This window comes from Protomyctophum parallelum (genome assembly GCF_964188405.1).
Source record: "Protomyctophum parallelum genome assembly, chromosome: 1".
Taxonomy (NCBI): Eukaryota; Metazoa; Chordata; class Actinopteri; order Myctophiformes; family Myctophidae; genus Protomyctophum; species Protomyctophum parallelum.
The window spans coordinates 1630299-1656539 of NC_139697.1; the positions used below are offsets into that span (position 1 = coordinate 1630299).

The window sequence follows — 26241 nt, forward strand, 5'->3', positions numbered from 1 at the left end:
TGTGTGTGTGTGTGTGTGTGTGTGTGTGTGTGTGTGTGTGTGTGTGTGTGTGTGTGTGTGTGTGTGTGTGTGTGTGTGTGCGCGCGCGCGCGTGCGTTTGTGTGTGCGTGCGTGTGTCTCGTGCTCTCCCGTACGCTGCTCTTCCCACCATCAGCCCAGCTCAATGTCTTCTATATTCTTATCTTATGCATATACTCATGGTCATAATGCCATTTTTATTTCTATAATCAAACTATGAAAGGTTTACATATTATACATGTTAATTATTATCAGGAGCCTGTTCCTAAAAATTAACCTTTTAAGGGCCTGGGTTGCTTATAACAAATAATAAACAACGTGGTTGACAGACTCTATCCCAGATAATGGTGTGGAACTTAAAGGACAGCTTTAGTTTTTTTCAACCAAGGTTCATGTTGTAGGTTGTTATTAGAGAAACTAAAAGATGAGTGTTCTTTTTTTTCATTTTCTGCTTTCTTTCGTTTTAGGGATTTTAGCTGTTTTTGACAGGGGGGCGGGGGCATTCGAGCATGGGGCTAAATATGTATTTTTTACAACATTTTATAGCGATTTATTTTTTAATTATTTACTATAGTCCTAATAAACCCCAGGAAATTTCATCTGGCCACAAAACATCACGAGATCTACTGAATGTGTCAAACTGACATATTGAGCCTATGACACACAGTGTGGCTTCCCCCCAGTAGGCTACCTTCACATTCAGTAGATCCTGTGATTTATTTGTGGCCAGATGCAATTTCCTGGGGTTTATTAGGGCTATAGTAAATAATAAAATAATAAATCTCCATAATATTTTGTAAAAAAATACATATTTAGCACCATGCATGCTCGAATGCCCCCGCCCCCCAAAACAGCTAAAATCCCTAAAACGAAAGAAAGCAGCAAATGGAAAAAAAATAACTTACTTAACATACTTTTAGTACTTTAAGTACATTTTGATGCCAATACGTTTGTACTTTTACTCAAGTACATTTTAAATTCCGTCATTTTACTTGTAACGAAGTAGTTGTAAATTGCAGTATTGGTACTTTTACTTAACGGACCACTTCACCACTTTTCAACCTATCTCCATAATTATAGGTCCTCACGAATAATCATGAGAAAATGGCACGATTTTGTTCTACTCAGTCTGTGTCTCACAGGAGGGCTGTGGGCAGTTCAGAAACCAGTCTGTGTCTCATAGGAGGGCTGTGGGCAGTTCAGAAACCGTCCTCCAGTGACATCATCGATGGGGAATACAAGCTAATAGAAACTGCAGGCTTTCTATAGTCCTGAAAAGGTGCAAAATGCGAAAATGGAAGCCATCGTTTAAATCTTGTTTAAAAAAAATCTGCCTAACGATGATGTCACTGGAGGACGGTTTCTAAAGTGCCCACAGCCCTCCTATGAGACACAGACTGGTTTCTAAGCTGCCCACAGCCCTCCTATGAGACACAGACTGAGTAGAAAGAAACCGTGCCATTTTATCGTGATTATTAGTGAGGACCTATTATATGAAGATGGGTTGAAAAGTGGTGAAGTGGTCCTTTAAGTAAAACAATTGAGTAGCCTACTTTTTCCACCACTGCATACGTTTCAATATGTCTCCACAGCGAGGCTGCAGCCTACTATCCTACTGGTAGGCAACATGTCAACCAGAATAACCTACATACGTTTCACTATGTCTCAGCCTACTATCCTACTGGTAGGCAGAAACATGTCAACCAGAATAACCCGTTCTGAGTGAAACGCCTCCCTATATGCAATTAACACCATAAAGCATTACACTGTGTGTGTGTGTGTGTGTGTGTGTGTGTGTGTGTGTGTGTGTGTGTGTGTGTGTGTGTGTGTGACTGTGTGTGTGTGTGTGTGTGTGTGTGTGTGTGTGTGTGTGTGTGTGTGTGTGTGTGTGTGTGTGTGTGTGTGTTCACCCACAATGCACCAGAGGGAGTGCAACAAACCATGTACAACCCAGATTCGGCACAAACAAGGGACTAAATTATTTTCGCTCCTATGCCACCAAAATGTGGAACGCCCTACCAACAGTCATTAAGACATGTGAATCCCTTGACTCCTTCAAAAAAAGGGCACCTACGGACGGCTGCAATTCGAAACTGGCCCCCGTAAAATCTGAATCCCCCCCCCCCCCCCCTTTTCCCCTCACTGTATATGTTTATTTCCCCTTTTTGCATCCTTTATGATGAATTCCTGTTCTGTTCTTTAAAGGGACCCTTCACCCTTTTTGCAAAAAAATATATGTTAATGACGTTTAGAAGCTTTAGAACACTTTCCTGGGGGTCTTTATGTGTGTAATATGTGGTTTTAGCTATTTTAGATTGTAGCAGTGAGCCCAGTGTCTCTGATGTCATGGTCTCACTACCTTCCTGGACTACAAATCCCATAATTATTTGGTGCACTGCTCCTCCTTGTGGATAGGGGGAGAGCTGTCTTACTGAGACAACATGTAGTCCAGGAAGGTAGTGAGCCCAGTGTCCATGACATCACCGGGCTCACTGGAATCTAAAATATCTAAAACCACATATTACACACATAAAGAGCCCCAGGAAAGAGTTCTAAAGCTCCTAAACGTCATTAACATATCTTTTTTTGCAAAAAGGGTGAAGTGTCCCTTTAGAAGTGTCTATTTGTACGTCTCTAAATGTTTTGATGAATTGAACATGGTGGACCCTCTTGTAAACAAGTGTATAATGCTTAATTGGGTCGTCCACTCACAGTTAACAGTCTTTGTATTGAGTTTGTGCTTGAAATGTACTGTAATTCTGCAAACTGTTAATACATATTTCAATCAATCAATCAATCAATGTGTGTGTGTGTGTGTGTGTGTGTGTGTGTGTGTGTGTGTGTGTGTGTGTGTGTGTGTGTGGGTGGGGTTTCGCATAGTAGGCCTATCGAGTATCGGGTCTGTCTGAGGCTGAGCACTTTACATTTGGTTTAAAACACAGAACACTGCAGTTGACCGTTTAGATTGTGGACAGCTAGTTGGACACAGACAACTGACTGACCACTATCTGGACTCCATGTATATCCTCGTCTGGAAGAAATCCTATACAGATTAATATCGGGTAAGTGTTTTTTTTATCACTTTGGAACTGCAGTGCCGTTTTTACAGTGTTTATACAATGGCAGAAACAATCCATCGATTTGTTTAGTTTTTCCACATGCCGTAGAATAATATGGTTGCACATTTCAGACGAAATCACAATAAAGACAGTAAACTGCTACTTTATTGTGGACAAAACCATAAAGCACTCTATATTAAACACTATATAATATAAACACTTGTTTTGCAACAGGGGCCACCGTGTTCAATTCATCATAATGGGCTCTATGCAGCCTGATACTTTGACTATATAGAAGTAGTCTATTTGTACGTCTCTAAATGTTTTGATGAATTGAACATGGTGGACCCTCTTAATTGTAAACAAGTGTAATGCTTAATTGGGTCGTCCACTCAGTTAACAGTCTTTGTATTGAGTTTGTGCTTGAAATGTACTGTAATTCTGCAAACTGTTAATAATAAAAATTAAAAAAAGAAAAACTTCCGCGTTCGTCGGAAGCCACTATAATTCAACTGTCAACGTACGGTCGTGATTTTGTAAATTGTAGGAATACATTTCAGTTCTTTAAACCACACTATTTAATTTGATAATGTGATGGCGTAGTTTGTCATAGTTTGATTATTTGTGTTGCGACGTTGACATGACGAAATTAGTTAGAAACGTCTTAATCTCTTAAAAACGAGACTTCTTCATGGAGTTGTTATCGTGTTGCCATGTCCGCTTGTTATAGCGACTTTGGTCTTGTTTTTCAGTAAAGTTGCTTGAAAATATTGACAGTAGGCTATTGCAGGTTGTGTTTTTTTTGGGGCTTGTTCTAAAGTGTAGTTGCTTATTAGGCTTGTTCCCTGATGTTGTTAAACTGTGATTCTGCTCAAACATTGTTATGAAGCCAAGGACCCCATGTATTTGTGCACACGACCCCATCTGATCTGTTTGTATAAAACAAAAACTATTTAGGAAAACATCTGTCTACAAGCTCACCCGCGGACACATTGTGAGCTTGTAGATATGCTATCTCAAGTAGCTGCCCGATGTATAGTATATAATATTAAGTATTATAGACAGTACAGCTCATTTGTGGAGTGGCTTCTTTTCATAGACCTGATTGCTTATTGCTCTCACACAATCTGGCAACACCGGTTGTTACGCTGCTGTGTGTAACAGCTGGAGGCGAGAGGAAGGCGTTTCCAGATTGTTTTTTGTTTTTGTTTTATACAAATAAAAATAAAAACCTGGCACAGAACCATTCTTCAGATCCGTGTGCACAAATACATGGAGGTCCTTCATGACAATGTTTGATCAGAATCACAGGTTTAAACCAACATTAGGGAACAATTAAGCCTATATAATGCAACCTACAACTCGTAAACTACCAATATTTTAAAGCAACTTTACCCGAAACTTCCTCTCATTCCGACATTCTCTACCTCTGGCGAAAACCGCCCCCCCCCCCCCCCCCCCCCCCCCCCCCCCCCTCTCTCTCTCTCTCTCCATTTCTCTCTCTCCATTTCTCTCTCCCTTTCTCTCTCCCTTTCTCTCTCATTTTCAATTTCAAAAGGCTTTTTTGGCATGATAAATATGTTTTACATTGCCAAAGCATACATACAACAAAACAAAAGTCAATAAACATCCCAACAATAATGAACAACAAGCAATACAGTAACAAATGAAAATAAATTAACAAACATAAACATAACAGCAACTTAATGACCCTGTTCAGACAGATATACCTGTCTCTTCTGTCCACTGGCTGTCCCTCAGTCGATGACAACTCCATACATATTTTGCTGCCAAAACTGTGCATTTGGACTGTTCTCCCAGAACATATTGGAGTGATGAGTTATTAATGGTGGATTCAAATTCTTTATATTTTTCTTTAAATTTAGGGAAGAATGATTCTCTGATGTCTTTATACTTGTCGCATTGTAACAGAAAGTGTAGTTCCGTCTCCACCTCTCCTTGAGAGCAGAGTGAACACAGTCTGTCTTCTCTAGGCAGCCAGTTCTGTCTGTGTCTGTGTGTCTGTGTGTCTGTGTGTCTGTGTCAGTTCTGTCTGTGTCTGTGTGTCTGTGTGTCTGTCTGTGTCTGTGTGTCTGTGTCAGTTCTGTCTGTGTCTGCCTGTTTCTACTGCCAGGCGGTGGTCGCTGAGTCTGTACATAGTCAACATCTTCCTCAGTGTTGGATCAGTAACAGTGGTCAGGTAGTTTGCCACTGTGTATTCTCGGTTGAGGGCCAAATAGCATTCTAATTTACTTGGGTTTTTGTTGTGTTTTTCCAATATGTGATATAATGTTCTTGTTGCATTTTGATAATTTGGTTAGTGGAGGTTGTTTTAGTCAGGGGAGGGGTGGTGGGGTAAGACTCAGGACCAGCTGACTGAGGGACTCCTACTCATGTTCTCCTCTTGGCATTTTAAGGCCTGGTGATGGTAGGAGGTGGGGTCACTATTTTTAAGGTGCTTATGGAATTTGAATGCTCTTTTCTGGATGTTAATTAGGAGAGGGAATTGGCCAAGTTCCGCTCTGCATGCATTATTTGGAGTTTTCTTTGAGTTTTTAATATATATTTACAAAATTCTGTGTGAATAGTCTCAATTGGATGTTTGTCCCAATTAGAAAATTCCTGATTTGCCAGGGGACCCCACACTTCACTACCATACAGGGCAATTGCTCAATAATTGATTTGAAAATCTTCAGCCAAATTCGAATTGGAATGTTAATTTTGATAGATTTTCTAATCATATAGAAAGCCCTTCTTGATTTTTCCCTCAGGTCATTCACAGCCATGTTAAAATTCCCTGTGGAACTAATTTTTAATCCCAGGTATGTGTATGTGTGTGTGTGTTCTATGTTGGTGCAGCCAAGTAAAAATGGGTATCTGCTCTCTCCTCTCTCTCTCTCTCCCTTTCTCTCTCCCTTTCTCTCTCTCTCTCCCCTCTCCCCCTCTCTCTCCCCCTCTCTCTCCCCCTCTCTCTCCCCCTCTCCCCCTCTCCCCCTCTCCCCCTCTCTCTCTCTCTCTCTCTCTCTCTCTCTCTCTCTCTCTCTCTCTCTCTCTCTCTCTCGCCGGGAATAGGCTGAGAATAGAGCAAAAACACACCCGTGTGAACAGAGTGGGGCAACTCCCCTCTCCCAGCTTTTTGTAACAGAGCATAATGTCACATTGCATGATCCTTAAATGCAGTGCCGTCTCTACAGGGGGGCATTGGGTGGCATTGCCCCCTCAGATTGTAAATATATACATGTTCAAATTCATTGAATGGTTAATAGAAATACAAGGTAATATATGCATGCAGAAGACACATTATAATGCTCAACATATTTGTATTTCTTTGTTTGTTGTTGGTGCTGCTGCATAATTGTATCCTTTTTCAAGCATCACTTTGTTAATAGGCGACTATTTGTTATACATATGGCCGGGGGGGGGGGGGGGGTCTTTGGAAAAATATCTCTCTCTCTCTCTCTCACTCTCTCTCATTAGAGTCACTACCCCTCTCACTGTTCTGGCGCCCCCTACTGCTATTATTAAGTCACATACTCATGCTCACACAGACAGACACACACACAAACAAGTACGGAGGACAGACACACACAAACAAGTACGAGGACATTGCAAGCTGGTTGTAGGAGTGGTTGCACCACTCAAAAATAGCAGACCTATAAGCTTGAGGAACATTGGGAACATTTGGGGAACATTTTCGATGGATTGACATTGGATGACACATGGATTGGAAATTCTTTGGAACATGAACATCTTCTTGTGACAACAATATAAGTTGTAAAGCGGCTGTGTGTGTGCGCGCCGTGCACCGTGTATATACAGCAAACATTGACTGTTGTCTGGTGTTTTGTGACTATGTGATCTTGACAGGTTTAATACAGTCCAGAGATGAGTCACCGTGAGGAGAGAGAGGAGGGAGCTGACAAACATCTCGTCCACAGAGCAGAGATGAGACGCCGTGAGGAGAGAGAGGAGGGAGCTGACAAACATCTCGTCCACAGAGCAGAGATGAGACGCCATGAGGAGGAGGGAGCTGACAAACATCTCGTCCACAGACCAGTGTCTCCAACAACCAGCTACATGTCTATGAAGAGTGACTCGTCTATACCTCTACCTCCTGACTTCAGTGATGAACCTGGACCTCCTGATGCCAAGTATGTGAATGCACCTATAAATACACTATAATACGTGTACAGTATTTGTGTAAATTATTTGTGTACATTATGCAACATATATATTATATATATATATATGTTTAAAATATCACCTGTTATTGTACTGTATATTTAGTAAGATTGTATGGTTTCCATTATTTTATTGATATTTTATTTAATTTACTTGTCATGCAATGGCAAGAGACGGAACAAAAAACTCTTTAGAAACCCTTTAACTAACTTTTTCATTCACACAAACATTTTCTATGATTCCAGAAGTCTGTACCAGAGAGCAGAGTCTCCAACTCCCAGCCTTCTGTCTGTGAAGAGTGACTTTTCTAAAGACATTCCTCTTAACTTCAGTGATGAATCTGGACCTCCTGATACACAGTATGTCAATCCTCCTGTACAATATATACACTAACACTATACAATATATACACTATAATACTACTGTACAATATACACTATCAGAATCATAAAACACGGGACGTGATGTTAAGACTGTCCATTGTGCCAATAGATGGTGTGGGCTCACATGAGATTGCCTTGATGTTAAGAGTGGCATTAGGAGGTGTATTTCAACTAGGGTATGATGTCAATTTTGGGACACATCCTCAGTAGTGTGCCTTTGAATCAGCGGGTGTTTCGGCCTTCCAACACTATACACCCTCATCAAAGGTGGCCAGCTAAAGGGTGATCAAGCCTTAGCTTGTGTCCCATGCCCAATCATTGAGATTTGCCTCCCACGGGACTATGCAAGGCAGGGGCGTCCTCTTCCCTGAGCCAGCCATACAGCTGACCGCATACCTCATATGCCCTCATGTTTGAGGGGTTTGAATGGAGTTCTCAGATGTGTGTGTGTGTGTGTGTGTGTGTGTGTGTGTGTTGGGGGGGGGGGGGGGGTCATGCTCTTATAGCCCAGCAAGGGTCTTTCCTTTTAATCCAGATCCACTGGCTGCCTCTTTCAGCTGCTTGAGAAAGTGTTCTGATTGTCTGCCGCAGAGCCTGTCCATGGATGCCAAGTTCCTTCAGTAGCCTGATGGTGGAAGAAGCCACAAATCCTCTGCATCCCACTTCGACTGGACAGACTTTTGCATTCCAGCCACGCTGAATTGCGTCTGCTGCCAGCTCTGTGTATCGCAGTTTCTTGCGCTCATAGGCCTCCTCAACAGAGTTCTCCCATGGGACTGTGAGCTCTATTATGTACACAGACTTGCGTGAAGGGGACCAGAGTACCATGTCTGGCCTAAGGTTGGTGGAAGCAATCTCAGGTGGAAAAATTAGTTGCTGGCCAATATCGACAAGCATCTTCCAGTCGCGGGCCATGGCTAGGTGTCCAGTTTCTGGCTTTGTTGAAGGATGCTTGGGCTTTTTTTGTTTTTGTCCCTCCCGGATGAATATTGTCGTTTTGCTGGGATTGCTTGTTCTTGGGGGTAAGGAGTTTGTTGCACTCCTCTTGATCTCAAGTGCTGCAGCCAGGCTCTTGAGGACCTGATTGTGCCTCCAGGTGTAGCGGCCTTGTGTGAGGCTGGTCTTGCAACCAGACATGATGTGTCTGAGAGTCGCTGGAGCTGGGCAGAGGGGGCAGGTTGGATCCTCGCCATACCACTGATGTAGGTTTTTTGGTGATGGCAGCACATCATATATAGCTCTTATGATGAAGCTGATGTTGCTTGCTTCCATTTGCCATAGCTCACTCCAGTTGATCTTTCTCCTCTCCACACCTTCCCACCGCATCCATTGCCCCTGTTTGGAAAGAGACACAGCCTTTGCACTTCTTGCGGTCTCCTCTTCCCTGCGCACCTCCTCGACCACAAGTTTCCTCCGCTCGGATGTTGATGCCTTATGCCAAGTTGGTTTGCTTGCTGCCAGGCCAAAGCCTCCTCTTCCATGCTGGATATTTCCCACAATGTCTTGGTGTCTCAGGGCTGATGTAGCTTGCTGCACAGCATTGGATGGAGTCCATTTCCGTCCCGTTAGTAGGGGGGGTGCAGCCTTGCTGATGGTCTGGTCTTTGGAGTCTTTCAATGTCATCTGAAGTCTTACTTTAGAGCACTTGTACTCCTCCGTCAGACTTGTGAGAGGTAGTTCAAGGACCCCTTTGCCGTAGAGGGCGATGTTGGTTAGACATCGTGGGACACCTAGCCATTTCTTCACGTATGAAGTAATGGTTCGCTCCATCTTCTTCACAGTTGTTATTGGGACCTCATAGACGGTGAGTGGCCACATTACCCGGGGGAGAAGGCCAAACTGTAGGCACCAAAGTTTGAGCTTCCCAGGCAGTAGGGTCTTGTTGATGTTCTCCAGACCATTGGCGATGTCCTGCCTTAATTGCTGCACTTGATCTTTATCCTTGAGGCTTGCATTGTACCATCTGCCCAGGCTTTTGACAGGTTGCTCAGACACGGTTGGTATCGGGTCATCTCCAATATGGAACTTCACATCTTTTAGCTGTCCCTTGACTATGGAGATGCTTCGAGATTTGCTTGGCTTGATTTTCATCCGGGCCCACTGGATGTTCTCCTGGAGTTTTCCAAGTAGTCGCCTGGTGCATGCTGCAGTTGTGGTAATTGTAGTCATGTCATCCATGTACCCTCGGATAGGTGGGAGACGGATCCCGCTTTTAGTTCGCTCGCCGCCCACCACCCATCTTGACGCCCTGATTATGACCTCCATGGCCATAGTGAAGGCCAGAGGTGAGATTGTACAGCCTGCCATTATGCCCACATCCAAGCGCTGCCATTTTGTAGTGAAGTCAGGTGTTGTGAAACACAGTTGCAGGTCTTGGAAGTAGGCTTTTACCAGTGTGGTGATGGGTTCTGGTACATGGAAAAAGTTGAAGGATTCCCAAAGGAGTTTATGGGGAACTGAGCCAAAGGCATTGGCCAGGTCGAGGAAGATGACATAGAGGTCCCTTTTGTCCTTCTTAGCTGCTTGTATCTGGTGCCAAATCATACTTGTATGTTCCAGGCAACCAGAGAACCCAGGAATTCCTGCTTTCTGTACAGATGTATCAATGTACTTGTTCCTTTCCAGGTAAGTGGACAACCTCTTTGCTATTATGCTGAAAAAGATTTTCCCCTCGACGTTGAGAAGGCAGATTGGTCGAAATTGACTGATGTCTGTCGCATCCTTTTCTTTCGGAATTAGCACACCACCAGCCCTTCTCCATGCCTTGGGTATTACTTCTTTCTGCCACACTATCCTCATGAGTCTCCAAAGAAAGCGTAGAACGTCCGGGGCGTTCTTATAGAGCTTGTATGGCACTCCATTAGGCCCTGGAGCCGATGCCGCTCTTGCTCGCCGGACTACATTCTCTACTTCCTTCCATTTTGGAGGGTCAGTGTCCAGGCTGAATTCCGGAGGTTGAATAGGTGGGATATCACGTGGGATGCTCATCTGCTCATCCCTTTTCATGTCCTGGTGGACCGTTTCCAGATGTTCTTCCAGTTCCTGCTTTGGAGTTTTCAGGATTCCGCTCTTCTCCTTAGTGAAGATGTCTTTGAGAAACTTGAAGGGGTTTTTATAGAATCGTGTTCTTGAGTGTTCCTTCTTCTTACGAAGTTTCCTTAAGTTCTCTGCTCTTCGCAAGGTTGCCAGCCGACATTTGATGTCTGCTTGGAGTAGCATGAGACCTTCTCTCTCTGTATCAGAGGCCTTTTTCCACTGCTTTCTCAGCTGCCTTCTCTCTCTGACAAGACTCTCGATCTCTTGCTGCCTCCTAGATTTGGTTGGGGCTGGTGGTGCTTTTCCACTCCTTTTGTTTACTCCAAAGCGCCCTTCTCCGTAGTTGTATATGATGTCTCCCATCTTTTCAAGCTTTTTCTCTGCTGTTCCTACCTGTTGTTCCAGGATTTTTATCAGGTCGTTGTTGATTGTTTCCCACTCTTTCTTTTCAACAGCTTTGGGCCACTTCACATTCGGTCTGTGTCCTTTGATCTTTTCCTCCTTTGGAGGTCTCTGTGGTTGGGTGAGTTCGTCCACCGGTCTTTCTGTACTTGTGTTACTCTCCACGTCCACAGGCATTTCCGTGCTTGTGTTATCCTCCTCAATTACAGGGGTACTGATGCTCTGCGAACTTTGGTTTGCGTCCCGTCGCTGTGCTTCAATCGACTGACTTGACTGGTTGCTTCGTAAGAAGTACCGGTCAATGCGAGGTCCCTGTCTCTGCTCCTCCAAGCACTTTTTCCTCCCTTGGTGGTTCTTCAACCCCCTTTCCGATGTTACTTTCTCCCAACCGCATCTGCACACCTGAAGTGTATGTCCTGCTGCTGCTGTGGTCGTCTCATGTGCTGTGTTCTTCTTAATCGTAGTCGTTTCCGGTCCTGGGTCTGTAGCCGTGTGATCAATCGTTGAGCCATCTTGCGCCCCAGCTCTCGCAGGCTCTAGGGGTATGTTCCTTTGTTGACTTTCTGTAGCACTTAGCGGGTGTCTCCAACATACTGAAGCAGCGTCGGAGACTGCCGGCATGGGTAGCTAGCCCATGACAGCCCCAGTGGGGTCTATTCCCTCCAGTCAGCAGTCTCTCCAAGCTGTCACACAGACTTTCCTATGTTGTCAGCTGTCCTTTCACAGCGGTCACTGGACGAGTCCAGAAAATCAGAATCATAAAACACGGGACGTGATGTTAAGACTGTCCATTGTGCCAATAGATGGTGTGGGCTCACATGAGATTGCCTTGATGTTAAGAGTGGCATTAGGAGGTGTATTTCAACTAGGGTATGATGTCAATTTTGGGACACATCCTCAGTAGTGTGCCTTTGAATCAGCGGGTGTTTCGGCCTTCCAACACTATACACCCTCATCAAAGGTGGCCAGCTAAAGGGTGATCAAGCCTTAGCTTGTGTCCCATGCCCAATCATTGAGATTTGCCTCCCACGGGACTATGCAAGGCAGGGGCGTCCTCTTCCCTGAGCCAGCCATACAGCTGACCGCATACCTCATATGCCCTCATGTTTGAGGGCACTATACAATATACATTATAACACTGTAGTCTTTGCATACGCATGTAAGGTCGTCAGGGCTAGGGCAAGTGCTACGGGCCATGATGGAGTTGTTATCATACAGAATATGTTAACAATAGTAGCCTATGGCTGGTAGAACATGGGTGCAATTTGGGAGGAATAAAAACACTTTTCTTTCTTTCTGTGTGATAAAAATACAAATGAAAAAACATATTTTTGGTCGGACTCTTGCTGGAGCCTCATTCATTCAATGCCACTTTGACCACGCTTCCACCTCTTGGTTCTCCAACATCTCAATGTCACTAAAAACTAAACTTCAGACCTCCCAAAACAACTGAACACATATTGACTTTGACTTTTGTTTCTATGATTCCAGACGTCTGTACCACAGAGCAGAGTCTCCAACTCCCAGCCTTCTGTCTGTGAAGAGTGACTTTTCTAAAGACATTCCTCTTAACTTCAGGGATGAATCTGGACCTCCTGATACACAGTATGTCAAACCTCCTGTACAATATATACACTAACACTATACAATATATACACTATAATACTACTGTACAATATATACACTATGGTCCTCATTCACACAAACATTTATGTTATTCCAGACGTCTGTACCACAGAGCAGAGTCTCCAACTCCCAGCCTTCTGTCTATGAAGAGTGACTTTTCTAAAGACATTCCTCTTAACTTCAGTGATGAATCTGGACCTCCAGATACACAGTATGTCAATCCTCCAATAGCCTACAATTCAAGGTTCAATGTTGTACTTTATTGTTCCATCCTGTGTACACTACAGGTACATAAGAATACAACTTTATTGTTCCATCCTGTGTACACTACAGGTACATAAGAATAAAACTTTATTGTTCCATCTTGTGTACTCTACAGGTACATGAGAGTAAAACTTATTTTGGTTTCAGACAATGCATCAGCATTATATACACAACATTTTATAACACAACCATGTGATCTCATGCTAAGTTATATCAATTCCATAACAAGACATAACATCTAATAATGTCGTATCAACCCTGTTCAAAGTCCATCTACAGATTGTAAGTTACTGTGTGAGCAGTTTGTGAATGAAGTGGTACAAATCACAGTGTGGTGTTCAGTAGACAGGCTGGCTGCTTGTGTGCATGTACAGTATGTGTACAGTATGCCACCTATACATTTAAACTATCACCTGTTAGTGTAGGCCTATTGTATATGTAGTAACTTAAAGACGGTTACAGTACAATATTAAGCTTGATGTTTATTTCCCAAGTGAGAAACAGACTGGAAGCTCTATCGCCACATAATAAAGTCACTTCCTCCAAGCTGGTGGTTTCCTGTTAGACCAGAGCCATAGAGTAAGACAGAGTTAGGACATTGAGGGGCAGAAATCTGTGAGTTCTGTTGGAAAAAAGTAAAAGTATTGTACAGTGACAACTATAAACTCTCTGTAATGTTTATGTTGTACTATTACTAATAATCAATCTAAAATAAAGGTATTTAAGATCATTAAAGCTGAGTCCAGTGCATTCTGCCAACTCCCGGTCCAGGACTTTGTCACTGTTCGCTATGCTCTTCACCAATAGAAGTCTAGACGTAGAAGATTGGACTGAAGCCCCATGAAGTGAACGGAGTTGTGGTAACTCTGTCTTACTCTATGGCTACTACTGACTGCCTAGTCCTAGTCTGGTGTACTTGCGCCCCCTCTTGGCCAGGCCCTGTAATAAAACAATAAGCCACAAGAGGTCTCAGGTTACCATGAATTTTACAATGGAGAAAGGCGTAGTGAGACATGAGCACATCGAGTGTCTCCAATCAGAATCAAGTATTGGGACTATAACCGTCTTAGAACTAAGTTTTTGACATGCCTAGTAAAACCACAACATAACAATTTTTATTATGTTTTTGGCCATTTTATTCAGTTTACTTGTTGCTGCAATGCTGTGAGAGGAAAGTAAAATATGTTACCCTTTTGGAAGTAAAATGGAATGTAACAATACAAAATAAAAAACTAATTGACCGTGTCATTCACACAAACAATGTCTATGATTACAGACGTCTGTACCACAGAGCAGAGTCTCCAACTCCCAGCCTTCTGTCTGTGAAGAGTGACTTTTCTAAAGACATTCCTCTTAACTTCAGTGATGAATCTGGACCTCCAGATACACAGTATGTCAATCCTCCTGTACAATATATACACTATAACACTATACAATATACACTATAACACTATACAATATACACTATAACTAGCCTAGGGATAGAAAAGCCGTTTAGCTGGTTAATTATTAGCCACATATCCAACCCAAAATATAAATGTAATAATTAATCAATCAATCAATGATGGATTTTGGGATCTACATAGGAACCAGGTGGCTCCAATGAGGATGTAAATATGTAATCATGTCCACAGAGAGAGGCGTGGTGAGACTGAGCAGAACCCTGGACTGAAGACCCCCAGTCAAACCACACCTGGACTGAAGACACCCAGTCAAACCACACCTGGACTGAAGACACCCAGTCAAACCACACCTGGACTGAAGACACCCAGTCAAACCACACCTGGACTGAAGACACCCAGTCAAACCACACCTGGACAAAGTAAGAATCTGCACTCATTGAAAATTCATAGTCAGACTAAATGTGACCAAACTTGACTGGGGCCCATTGGAGTTTATGTAATTTTCTTTTTGTTCCATGTCATATGAAAGCAGGGAATCATACCTTCAAGTTGACATATTGGTTGTTCAGTTTGACCAACCAGTTTTGGAGATATGGCTTATAGAGTAATGTCTTGCAGAGAAACAGCGAGTTGAGAAAACAGGCTTGAAAGGTTCACTCCTGTGGACTCTAACATTACACCTAGCTTCATGTTTAAGCATTTATTTTATATTTACATGTCTTCTGTGATCTCTAACATTACACCTAGCTACATGTTTAAGCATTTATTTCATATTTACATGTCTTCTGTGGACTCTAACATTACACCTAGCTACATGTTTAAGCATTTATTTCATATACATTTCTTCTGTGGACTCTAACATTACACCTAGCTACATGTTTAAGCATTTATTTCATATTTACATGTCGATTTCAGCTCTGACACTTATTTCAAACATGCTCTAGTGAAGAGTCTGCCTGTGCTATTAACTAATTGTGGATTAAACAAAAATATTAGTTTTTCTCCTCTGGTGAAAAGCTGGAGGCTGCTCGATGGCAGGCTCTCAGTCAAATCTGGTCACAAATGGTCAAATGATCTGTCTGTATCAATTATATCTAAGTGCAAATAATGAAGCTAAACATTATCAACTCAACAACTGGACAAAAACAGCTGATCTTGTGTTGTTACCTTTGGCAAAATGTTTCTTATCAAAAAGCATATTATCTGGGGGTAATTAATTAGCAATGTGTGCTGTAAAAGATGTAAAGTTATAAATTAACCTGAATGTTTTAAACATAAATGTTCTTCTCATTTCAGATGTCCGTCTGCAGGTTGATTTGAACGATTATAAGGTCAGTTTGGAGGTCAGATCGGACAGTCTTGATGGAGTGAAAAACCACATGACGGAAGAGTCTGGAGACTCCGTCACCAGCACCTACTCAGAGCTCTACATCTCAGCGGGACAGAGTGAAGGGGTTAATAGCCAACATGAGGTGATACAGCTCGAGAGAACTTCCAACATGAAGACCTTCCATGACGATGCAATCAACTGCTGTAAAATCTTTAAGATCATCCTCCCTGGCAGAGAGAAACCCAGCGAAACAGTTCTGACAAATGGCATCGCTGGCATCGGAAAAACATTCTCTGCGCGCAAGTTTGCTCTGGACTGGGCAAGAGGTTTGGAGAATCAAGATATAGATCTCCTGGTTCCCTTTTCATTCCGGGAGCTGAACTTGGTCAGAGATAAGCAGTACAGTCTTCTCAACCTGATCCATGATTTCCACCCAACGTTAAAGAAGGTCACAGCAGAGCAGCTCGCTGCCTGGAAAGTTTGCTTCATCCTCGATGGCCTCGATGAAAGCAGGTCTCCGTTGCACTTTGACGAAAATGAAATCATCTCTGATGTCACAGTGACATCATCGGTGGATGCTCTGTTGACAAACCTCATCAAGAGGAATCTGCTCCCCAAGGCCCTCCACTGGATAACCACCAGACCCGCAGCAGCCAATCGGATCCCTCCTGCATGTGTTGACATGGTGACAGAAGTGCGAGGGTTCACAGACCCCCAGAAGGAGAAGTACTTCAGGAAGAGATTCAGTGAAGAGAAGCTGGCCGACAGAGTCCTCTCACACTTGAAGACATGGAGGAGCCTCCACATCATGTGTTACATCCCACTCTTCTGTTGGATCATTGCTACCGTTCTGCTGGACATGTTGAGGACACACACCACGATAGGACAGCTGCCCAAGACCCTGACTGAGATGTGCTGCCACTTCCTGTTGGTTCAGACAAACACCAAGAAGCAGAAGTATGACGAGACTCGTGATGTGAACAAGAAAGAAACAGAAAAGGGGACTCAACAGCAGCTCACTAAGACTGGCAGGCATGTTCTTCTGAATCTGGGCGAGCTGGCTTTTAAACACCTGAAGAAAAGTAGCATCATGTTCTACCAAGAAGACCTGGAAGAGTGTGGTCTTGATGTGAAAGACGCCGCGCTGTACTCAGGAGTGTGCACACAGATCTTCAAAACAGAGAGTGTGCTGTTCCAGAAAACGGTCTACAGCTTTGTTCATCTGATCTTCCAGGAGTTTCTGGCTGCAGTCTACCTGTTCCACTGTTTCACACAGAAGAACATGGAGGTCCTGAAGCCATTCCTGGGAGATAAATACAACAGTAACAGCTCCCTCTCAGACTTCCTGAAAGCTGCCGTGGAAAAATCCCTGGAGAGTAAAAATGGCCACCTGGACCTCTTAGTCCGCTTCCTTCATGGCCTCTCACTGCAGTCCAACCAGAGTCTGTTAGGAGACCTGCTGGGTCACACAGAGAACAGTCCAGAAGAGATCCAGAAAGCCATCCAGAACCTGAAGAAGATGTTAACTCATCGTAACACCTCTCCTGACAGATGTATCAACATCTTCCACTGTCTGATGGAGATGAACGACCACTCATTACATCAGGAGATCCAACAGTTCCTGAAGTCAGAGAACAGAACAGAGGAACTGTCTGAGACCCAGTGTTCAGCTCTCGCCGTCATGCTGCAGATGTCAGATGTTCTGGAAGAGTTGGACCTGGACAAATACAACGCATCAAAGGAGGGGCGAAGGAGACTGGTGCCAGCTGTGAGGAACTGCAGAAAGGCTCGGTTAGTAGTTAACACATTGACTTGACTGCCAATCACGTCATGTTACGTCGCATCGAATCCATCGCTTGACTGCCAAGCACGCAGTATTGTGTCCTATGGTCTTTTCAGTGGATTAGTATAGATGGCGCTCTTCATCAACGTACTGTACGAATGATGCTAGGTTGCTAGGCAACAGATAAAACCAGAAATGAACCAGAAGTGAAAGTCTGCCTCCCGTCCGCCTCAATTTAAACAGAAATGTGCTTTGGATGAAAGTGATACATGAATGCACCATTTACAATGACACAGCATTTTATACAGCCGGTTCCATGTTTTCCCGATCTCAACCCTGTCTGCATGCACAGGACTGCTTCAATGTCAACCCTGTCTGCATGTACAGGACTGCTTCAATGTCAACCCTGTCTGCATGCACAGTACTGCTTCAATGTCAACCCTGTCTGCATGCACAGGACTGCTTCAATGTCAACCCTGTCTGCATGCACAGGACTGCTTCAATGTCAACCCTGTCTGCATGCACAGCACTGCTTCAATGTCAACCCTGTCTGCATGCGCAGTCAGTACTGCTTCAATGTAAATCCTGTCTGCATGCACAGGACTGCTTCAATGTCAACCCTGTCTGCATGCACAGCACTGCTTCAATGTCAACCCTGTCTGCATGCGCAGTCAGTACTGCTTCAATGTCAACCCTGTCTGCATGCACAGTACTGCTTCAATGTCAACCCTGTCTGCATGCACAGGACTGCTTCAATGTCAACCCTGTCTGCATGCACAGTACTGCTTCAATGTCAACCCTGTCTGCATGCACAGCACTGCTTCAATGTCAACCCTGTCTGCATGCGCAGTCAGTACTGCTTCAATGTCAACCCTGTCTGCATGCACAGGACTGCTTCCGTAAGATTGCATTGGGGAAACATGCTGACTTCAGTGTTGTCCCTGAACGCGTTCAATGAACAATCGTTCACAAACACGTTCATATTTTAGGTGAACTTACTGTATTTCTGTTTGATGAACGTCATTGTGAACGCGTTCATCTCTGCCGTGTGTGAACGTCACTTTCTCACGTTCAACTTCGTTCAAGAGTGAGTGTTTCCTTAGAGCCTTCCAGGCGAAATCCCCACTAAGACACACCCTAAACAGGCCTTAATATCTAACGGAAAACCCACCAATAAGTCCTTATGTGACACAATTTAACGAATCTTTCTCAGCCGTACAATTTCACTGGAGCGTGCAGCTCGCATCTCTGCATGAGGATCCTGTCATGCACGCAGACACAGAACATCTCGACTCCCGACCCAAACACTGGAAACTTATAGTTGTTTGATTAAACATAATGTGCCACGAAAAATAGCTTCCAATAGGTTGCTATTTTTGCGTCGAGGAGGTATTTGTCCATAATGATCACCTCGGTCGGCCAACTAAAGACATCTCCCTCCACAGAAGTGCAGTGATGCCTGATTTATTCTTCGTCGTACAACGTGTTCCATGCTGAAAATGGCTGATCTACAAGCTCACAACGTGTTGCGTCTGCGACGCGTTGTGAGCTTGTAGATTAGCATGTGAAGATATGCAGGCTGTGAGAACTGAACTGATAGCCTTCACAATAAAAGCATGCAGCTTTCACAAGTTGGCCCATAATTAGGACAAGGAAAATGATTAAGAATTCTGTGGCATTCCACATGGCAAAAGAGCTATTTTTTCCAAAATGTAAAAAAATATATATAATAAGGAATTAATTTGGTTAATGGTAATGGAGAAATTGTAAAAGTTGTATCTTTATTAATCCCAAAGTTATTCCCAATAGGAATAAATTCTGTGGTTCTATGGCTATGGGCTGCGGCAATCATTTAGAAAAACAAAAAGCAAAGAAAAAAAAAGGAAATAATTAAATTTGTTTTGGAACCATGAACTTTAGTTCAAAATGTTGAATGATGAACTATGAACTGAACTAGTTGATGTTTAATGAACTGTGAACTGAACTAGTTCATAACAAATATGAACTTTCCCAACATATGGCTGACTTCATAAGCAATTTAAACGCTCGTTTCAATCCGTCACTTAGATGTTCTTGGCCACAAAGAAATAAAACATCTGAGAGCATACTTGACATTTCTTTTATAATATTGGGGAAAATCAAACTAGTCTTAATTTCACACCTTATACTGCTGGTTGAAATCTATGATATCTAAATGTCGATCTCCCTCTGTTATTCTAGTTGTGTTGACTATTCCAGGGGTTCTCAACCCGTGGGTCGCGACCCCTCGCGGGTCCACAAATTATTTTCCAAAACATAATTTGCACTTCAGTTTGTATTGGGGGTGGGGAAGCGGGGTGGGGGGCGGGGGTCGCGAGACATGGCCAAAGCATCCCTGGGGGTCCCCAGCCAAAAAGGTTGAGAACCCCTGGTCTATTCCACAATACTGTTTATGTCTGGATAACTAGATAGGAGATGTTTTAGTTAACTTCCATGACTGTGAACTAGGTATCAATTGTTTTGATCATCTCTTATTTAATCTGCATTTACAGACTTGTTGGCTGTGAGCTCAGTAAGACAGGTGTTGAAGCTGTGTCTTCAGCTCTCAGCTCTAATCCTTCCCATTTGAGAGAACTGGACCTCAGTAAAAACGACCTGCAGGACTCAGGACTAGTGGAGCTGCTCTGTGCTTCACTGAAGAGCCCACACTGTAGACTGGAAGTTCTAAAGTAAGATACATTTACCACTTTTATTATGATCACTTCTGTTTTATTATGTACTGTATTATGTGAATATAATATGAATGCTGTGATGAGAATGTATTAATAAGCTTGATGGTGAGACATGGTAGGCGAATAGGGGAAAAAAGTTAACTAATAGCTATCTCAATGAAACTTCTCCAGTTGATTAATTACCCAAGCCTATGTGTCTGAGTAGACGTTAAAATTACCCCAAACATGTTTCAAAGTGTAAAATCTCTTTAAGGCGAAGGTATCGGCTACTTCATCATATAACAGCGTTTCTCACAACGCGTTGAGGAGTTTGTAGATCTGCTATTTTTGTCTTACGACCCGCTGTAGCTACGCCACAGTTATCAAGCTTCTTAATAATATTATATTAACACTTTAAGGGCTATAGAATAATATAATCAGACCACCAAGGCTGACGGGATTGATCAATTACCTTTGGAGCATAACGCATATACTGTAAGTATTTGCAGCTTTGATTCACGAAACCCGGCGTAAAATAGTCCCATGGTTTGTTGTTGAAGAGAAAAACATGCTGCCATTACGATGCGAAACGAAAACAGCCTCCACAGCATGTTGTAGTCCAAACAAACCCCGTTCACTTGCATCAAACTCATTTTCCCAGAAGCCCTAGCAGCCCAGAGCATGGCTAGATTTCCAGTTTCGTCATCATAACGCAACGGCCTCGTCACCAGGTCCACGACAAATCCGCTCTTTTATAATTATTAAAAAACGGCGAATTAAACACATTAAACAAATAGCGGGTTTAGCGTATTACGCAGCGCAGACACATGGATTAAATAGCGGGGAACACGGGTTAGGCAGTAGTGTTAATTAATATTAATGTTACGAAAGAAAGAGACAAACATTGTAATAATAGCCGATCTGCAAGCTCACTGTGAGGCGTTGTGAGCTTGTAGATTTGTAATATTTTCGCATTCATGTAATGCCTACAATTCCGATTGCTTCTAAGGGTAGTTGGGGGAGGGGGGGGGTCCCCAGTTCAAATATGATTACGGTATGTTGGAGGCCAGGGTTTGTTTTAATGGAACTAAAGCATCCAGGTGTGACGGCACCCTAAGTGGGACAAGAGAGTCCTTTAATAGATGCTGGAAGCTGGTTCTAAATCCAGGAATAATGCATGTTTAAACGTGTTATTTATTAATGAATTGATTCATTTATTTATGTATGTTTTAATCTGGTGTTTCAGACTGGCTCACTGCAGCCTGTCAGAGAGATGCTGTGAAGCTCTGGCCTCAGCTGTAAGCTCTAATCCCTCCCTAAGAGAGTTGGACCTGAGCCTCAACATGGTGAATGATTCAGTTCTGGAGAACTGCAAGTGAGTAGACTTGGGCTGTGTCCATGTTGGACAGTGCAGTGTTTCCCTTAACAGTGTATCTCTGACACAAAGGGCCCTATCTTGCGTCAGGGGCACTTTCTCCGTAATTTGTGGATTTAGCATTGTGTAAGAGGCGTTAACCCATTAAATTAGCTATCTTATGCCACAGTCTAAATCCTTAAAACACCTCCGCTACCCGTTACATTATGCATAGGTGTGGTTTGGGCGTTACGCAACATAAACCAATCAGTGTGCCAGGTACCATAATCCATTATACCTGGAGTGAACCTTATGGAAGAGCAACGCGTGCTGCCTTGGAATACATTTAAATTAGATACAGAGGGTTGTTGTGTGTGTTCACATTACGGGTGGTTTGAAGAGACGATTTCCGTTGTCCTAAACCTGTGTGCATAAGATAGCAAATATAGGGAAAGCACATCAACACGCGTACAGACACACCTCTAGCCACAAACATGTATAGTGGGTTGTGTGGCCGCAAGATAACGTTTACGCATAGTGGAAGCTCCTAAATGAGTAATTCACGTAAAGTGTTTAATGCTTGCGGGTAAGGCATGGGATACGATACAGCCCAAAGTCACAAATCATGAGAAGAACAACAACACAATGCAGTGCCTCAAAGAAACTTGATGCATTGTTGTTCTACTTCCTACAGAGTGAAACACTGTAGTGTCAGCTAGTGGAGACGTTGTGTTAGACAGTCAGACATTGATGCATTGTTGTTCTACTTCCTACAGAGTGAAACACTGTAGTGTCAGCTAGTGGAGACGTTGTGTTAGACAGTTAGACATTGATGCATTGTTGTTCTACTTCCTACAGAGTGAAACACTGTAGTGTCAGCTAGTGGAGACGTTGTGTTAGACAGTTAGACATTGATGCATTGTTGTTCTACTTCCTACAGAGTGAAACACTGTATTGTCAGCTAGTGGAGACGTTGTGTTGGACAGTTAGACATTGATGCATTGTTGTTCTACTTCCTACAGAGTCAAACATGGAGGAGAAGATTGGCTTAATTCTACACTCATTACAAAACGTGAGTATCTGTGTCTACATTAACATTTTATATACTGTTGTATACTTGGTTGATGTTGTCCTGAAAACTCTTGTGCTCTCTACTCTCTGCTCTTGGCCTGGTCCTTAACACATCAAGATGAGGTCATGTGGTCTGACAGAAACAATGGGCCTCATTCACTAACCTGGTCGTAAACAACATGTATTTCGTCTATATTGGCATAAGTTCAGTTCTGACGTGCGATGCATGAAAGGTGGTGCAGAGCCGTGATGTGTGCAGATCACAGGTGGATCTCGTTTTGGTTTGAAAGTCACAAGTGATCTCCCGTGTCGATCATTGGCATGGTTCCACGCTCCATTTAACACCATACAAGACAACTGGAAATATAAATCACACGTGTGTGAACTGAGCGGTGCAACTATACATTTACTGTTACAGTTACTGTACTGCATTGTGCTCTGTACTGTATTGTAGTGTACTGTGCTCTATGCTGTACTTTGATTATTTTGGGGAAAAATAGTTAGTTACCGTGTGTTAGACGACACGTACACAGAGAGACAGACAGGTACACAGAGAGACAGACAGGTACACAGAGAGACAGACAGGTACACAGAGAGACATACAGGTACACATAGAGACAGACAGGTACACAGAGAGACAGACAGGTACACATAGAGACAGACAGGTACACATAGAGACAGACAGGTACACAGAGAGACAGACAGGTACACAGAGACAGACAGGTACACAGAGAGACAGACAGGTACACAGAGAGACAGACAGGTACACAGAGAGACAGACAGGTACACATAGAGACAGACAGGTACACAGAGACAGACAGGTACACATAGAGACAGACAGGTACACAGAGAGACAGACAGGTACACAGAGAGACAGACAGGTACACAGAGACAGACAGGTACACAGAGAGACAGACAGGTACACAGAGCGACAGACAGGTAGAGACAGACAGGTACACAGAGAGACAGACATTTTAATTGTATTGAGTCTTAATTTAGTCGACTAAAACTAGACTAAGATAAATAATGTACAAATGACTAAAATAGGACTAAATCTGTTGCCAAAATTAACACTGCAGTGAGTTTGTGTGTGAGTTTGTGTGTGTGTGTGTGTGTGTGTGTGTGTGTGTGTGTGTGTGTGTGTGCGCGTGCGCGTACATGCGTCAGTCAGTGAATGATGTATATAATGTTTACTGTGTTGTTTTCTCATCAGATTTCCAGCGTCTCACACTGGACTCAAACACAGCACACTGTGACCTCTCTCTGTCTGAGGACAACAGGAAGGTCACAGGGGGGTCACAGAGGTCAGGGGGTCAGCGTCCTCCTGATCACCCAGACAGGTTTGATGTCTATGTACAGGTTCTGAGTTCACAGAGTGTGACTGGACGCTGTTCCTGGGAGGTAGAGTGCAGTGGAGATGTTCAGATAGCAGTGGCTGACGGAACAATCAGCAGGAAAGGACGTGGTGATGACTGTTTGTTTGGATACAATGATAAGTCCTGGAGTCTGCTCTGTGATGGTGATCTTGGTCTCAGTTACTCTGTCTACCACAACGGACATGTGACTGCCCTCCCTGTCAGACCCTCTAAAGGCTCCAACAGAGTATCAGTGTATGTGGACCGTCCCGCTGGGACTCTGTCCTTCTACACAGGGTGCTCTGACTCACTGAGACACCTGTACACCTTCCAGACCAGGTCCACTGGACCTCTCTATGCTGGGTTTGGGTTCTGGTTCAGCTCCTCCTCAGCGCGTCTGTGTGAGCAGTAAGTATAATGACACACACACACACACACACACGTAACACACACACACACACACACACACACACACACACACACACGTAACACACACACACGTAACACACACACGTCACACACACACACACACACACACACACACACACACATAACACACACACACACACACACACACGTAACACACACACACACACACACACACACACACACACACACACACACACACACACACACACACACACACACACACACACACACACACACACACACACACACACACACACACACACACACACACACACACACACACACACACACACACACACACACACACACACACACACACACACAGGGTTCTGGTTCTCCTCCTCCTCAGCGTGTCTGTGTGAGCAGTAAGTATAATGACACACATTTAATTGTAGTCCTATTTTAGTCATTTGTACATCATTTAGTCTTAGTCTAGTCTTAGTCGACTAAATTAAGACTCAATACAATTAAAATGTAATGTAATGTAAAAAAGATCGTCACTGTCGGGGGCAGAATGTCTTAACCCATTTTAGGCGGGAACCCATTTTGGTGTCAGCATCATGTCGTGCTTTAGCTATTGAAAAATAGCAGATCTACAAGCTCATAGCGCGCTACCGAGTGGCGCGCTACGAGCTTGTAGGTCTGCTATTTTTGAAAGAGCGAACAGCGACTGACATAGAAGACATTTTTAGAATCTGATCTCAGGTCAGAATGGAAAACTGTCAGTATATAGAAGACATTTTTAGAATCTGATCTCAGGTCAGAATGGGTTAATAACAACGCTATCGGATGTACAGAGCACAAGCTGGAACAACATATTATTTATCAGATGGGGGTCGGCGGCCAATTACATATAATTGTTGGGGTCCTTGACATGAAATATTGAGCACCACTGATACAGAAACATGAGGTATTTCAGAAAACTGTCAGAATTTAGAAGACATTTTATAAATTTCGACGTCAGGCCTAAATGGGTTAATTTTTTTTTTTTTTACAAGTTACAAGAGAATGGAGCTTTCCGGGCCATTTGAATCATTATAATTCATCCTCCAATGTTAATCTACAGATGAATGAGAACCTTTGTGAACCTGTACATATTTATTAATGAATTGAATTGAGGAACCCCAAAAATCATATTTGAATTGAGGACCCCCAAAGTAATCATACCCCCCCCCCCCCCCACACACACACACACGCACGCACACGCACACACACACACACACACACACACACACACACACACACACAGCATTATGTCACTCAAAGTTAACATTGGAATCTATAATTGATGTGTGTGTGTGTGTGTGTGTGTGTGTGTGTGTGTGTGTGTGTGTGTGTGTGTGTGTGTGTGTGTGTGTGTGTGTGTGTGTGTGTGTGTGTGTGTGTGTGTGTGTGTGTGTGTGTGTGTGTCTCTCTCTAGACCCTCTGGACTCCATCATTCCAACATGGACACAGTGAGGACAGAACCCTCTAGACTCCATCATTCCAACATGGACATAGTGAGGACAGAACCCTCTGCTCTGCACAATAATCACAGTGACTGAACACCAGGAAAGACACTGATCGTTTCCCGTCTGCTTTGTTGTGTCTTTCAGAGCCATTTTGAACCCAGTGTGCACGCAGAGCAGTCGACCAATCAGTACAGGTGAGTTATCCTAGTCAACCAATCAGTACAGGTGAGTTATCCTAGTCAACCAATCAGTACAGGTCAGTTATCCTAGTCAACCAATCACTACAGGTCAGTTATCCTAGTCAACCAATCAGTACAGGTCAGTTATCCTAAACACAGGACAGTCAACCAGTGTTGTTTTTGGCAGCAAATTTCTATTTCAGTTTTAGTCACATTTTAGTCACCT

The 26241-nt window shown here is 43.4% G+C and overlaps 2 protein-coding genes and 1 long non-coding RNA gene across 3 annotated transcripts; all 3 read left to right on the forward strand.

Moving 5' to 3' along the window:
• Positions 1 to 6962: 6962 nt before the first annotated feature.
• LOC310872898 (uncharacterized protein) lies at positions 6963 to 13777 on the forward strand (the record flags this gene model as incomplete). Its single annotated transcript, XM_083785081.1, has 5 exons — positions 6963 to 7228; positions 7505 to 7618; positions 12572 to 12685; positions 13086 to 13095; positions 13742 to 13777. 5 exons carry the CDS (start codon positions 6963 to 6965, stop codon positions 13775 to 13777), a joined length of 540 nt encoding a protein of 179 aa, XP_083641207.1.
• A 172-nt stretch (positions 13778 to 13949) lies between these two features.
• On the forward strand, positions 13950 to 20865 carry LOC310873193 (protein NLRC3-like; the record flags this gene model as incomplete). Its single annotated transcript, XM_083785515.1, has 4 exons — positions 13950 to 14016; positions 15670 to 17494; positions 20018 to 20194; positions 20838 to 20865. The coding sequence occupies 4 exons, from the start codon at positions 13950 to 13952 to the stop codon at positions 20863 to 20865; spliced, it is 2097 nt and encodes a 698-aa protein (XP_083641641.1).
• Positions 20866 to 21422: 557 nt separating this feature from the next.
• On the forward strand, positions 21423 to 23914 carry LOC310871623. Its single transcript, XR_014570316.1, has 3 exons — positions 21423 to 21551; positions 22553 to 22602; positions 23815 to 23914. It is a non-coding gene; the product is annotated as an uncharacterized lncRNA (long non-coding RNA).
• The last annotated feature ends 2327 nt before the right edge of the window (positions 23915 to 26241 follow it).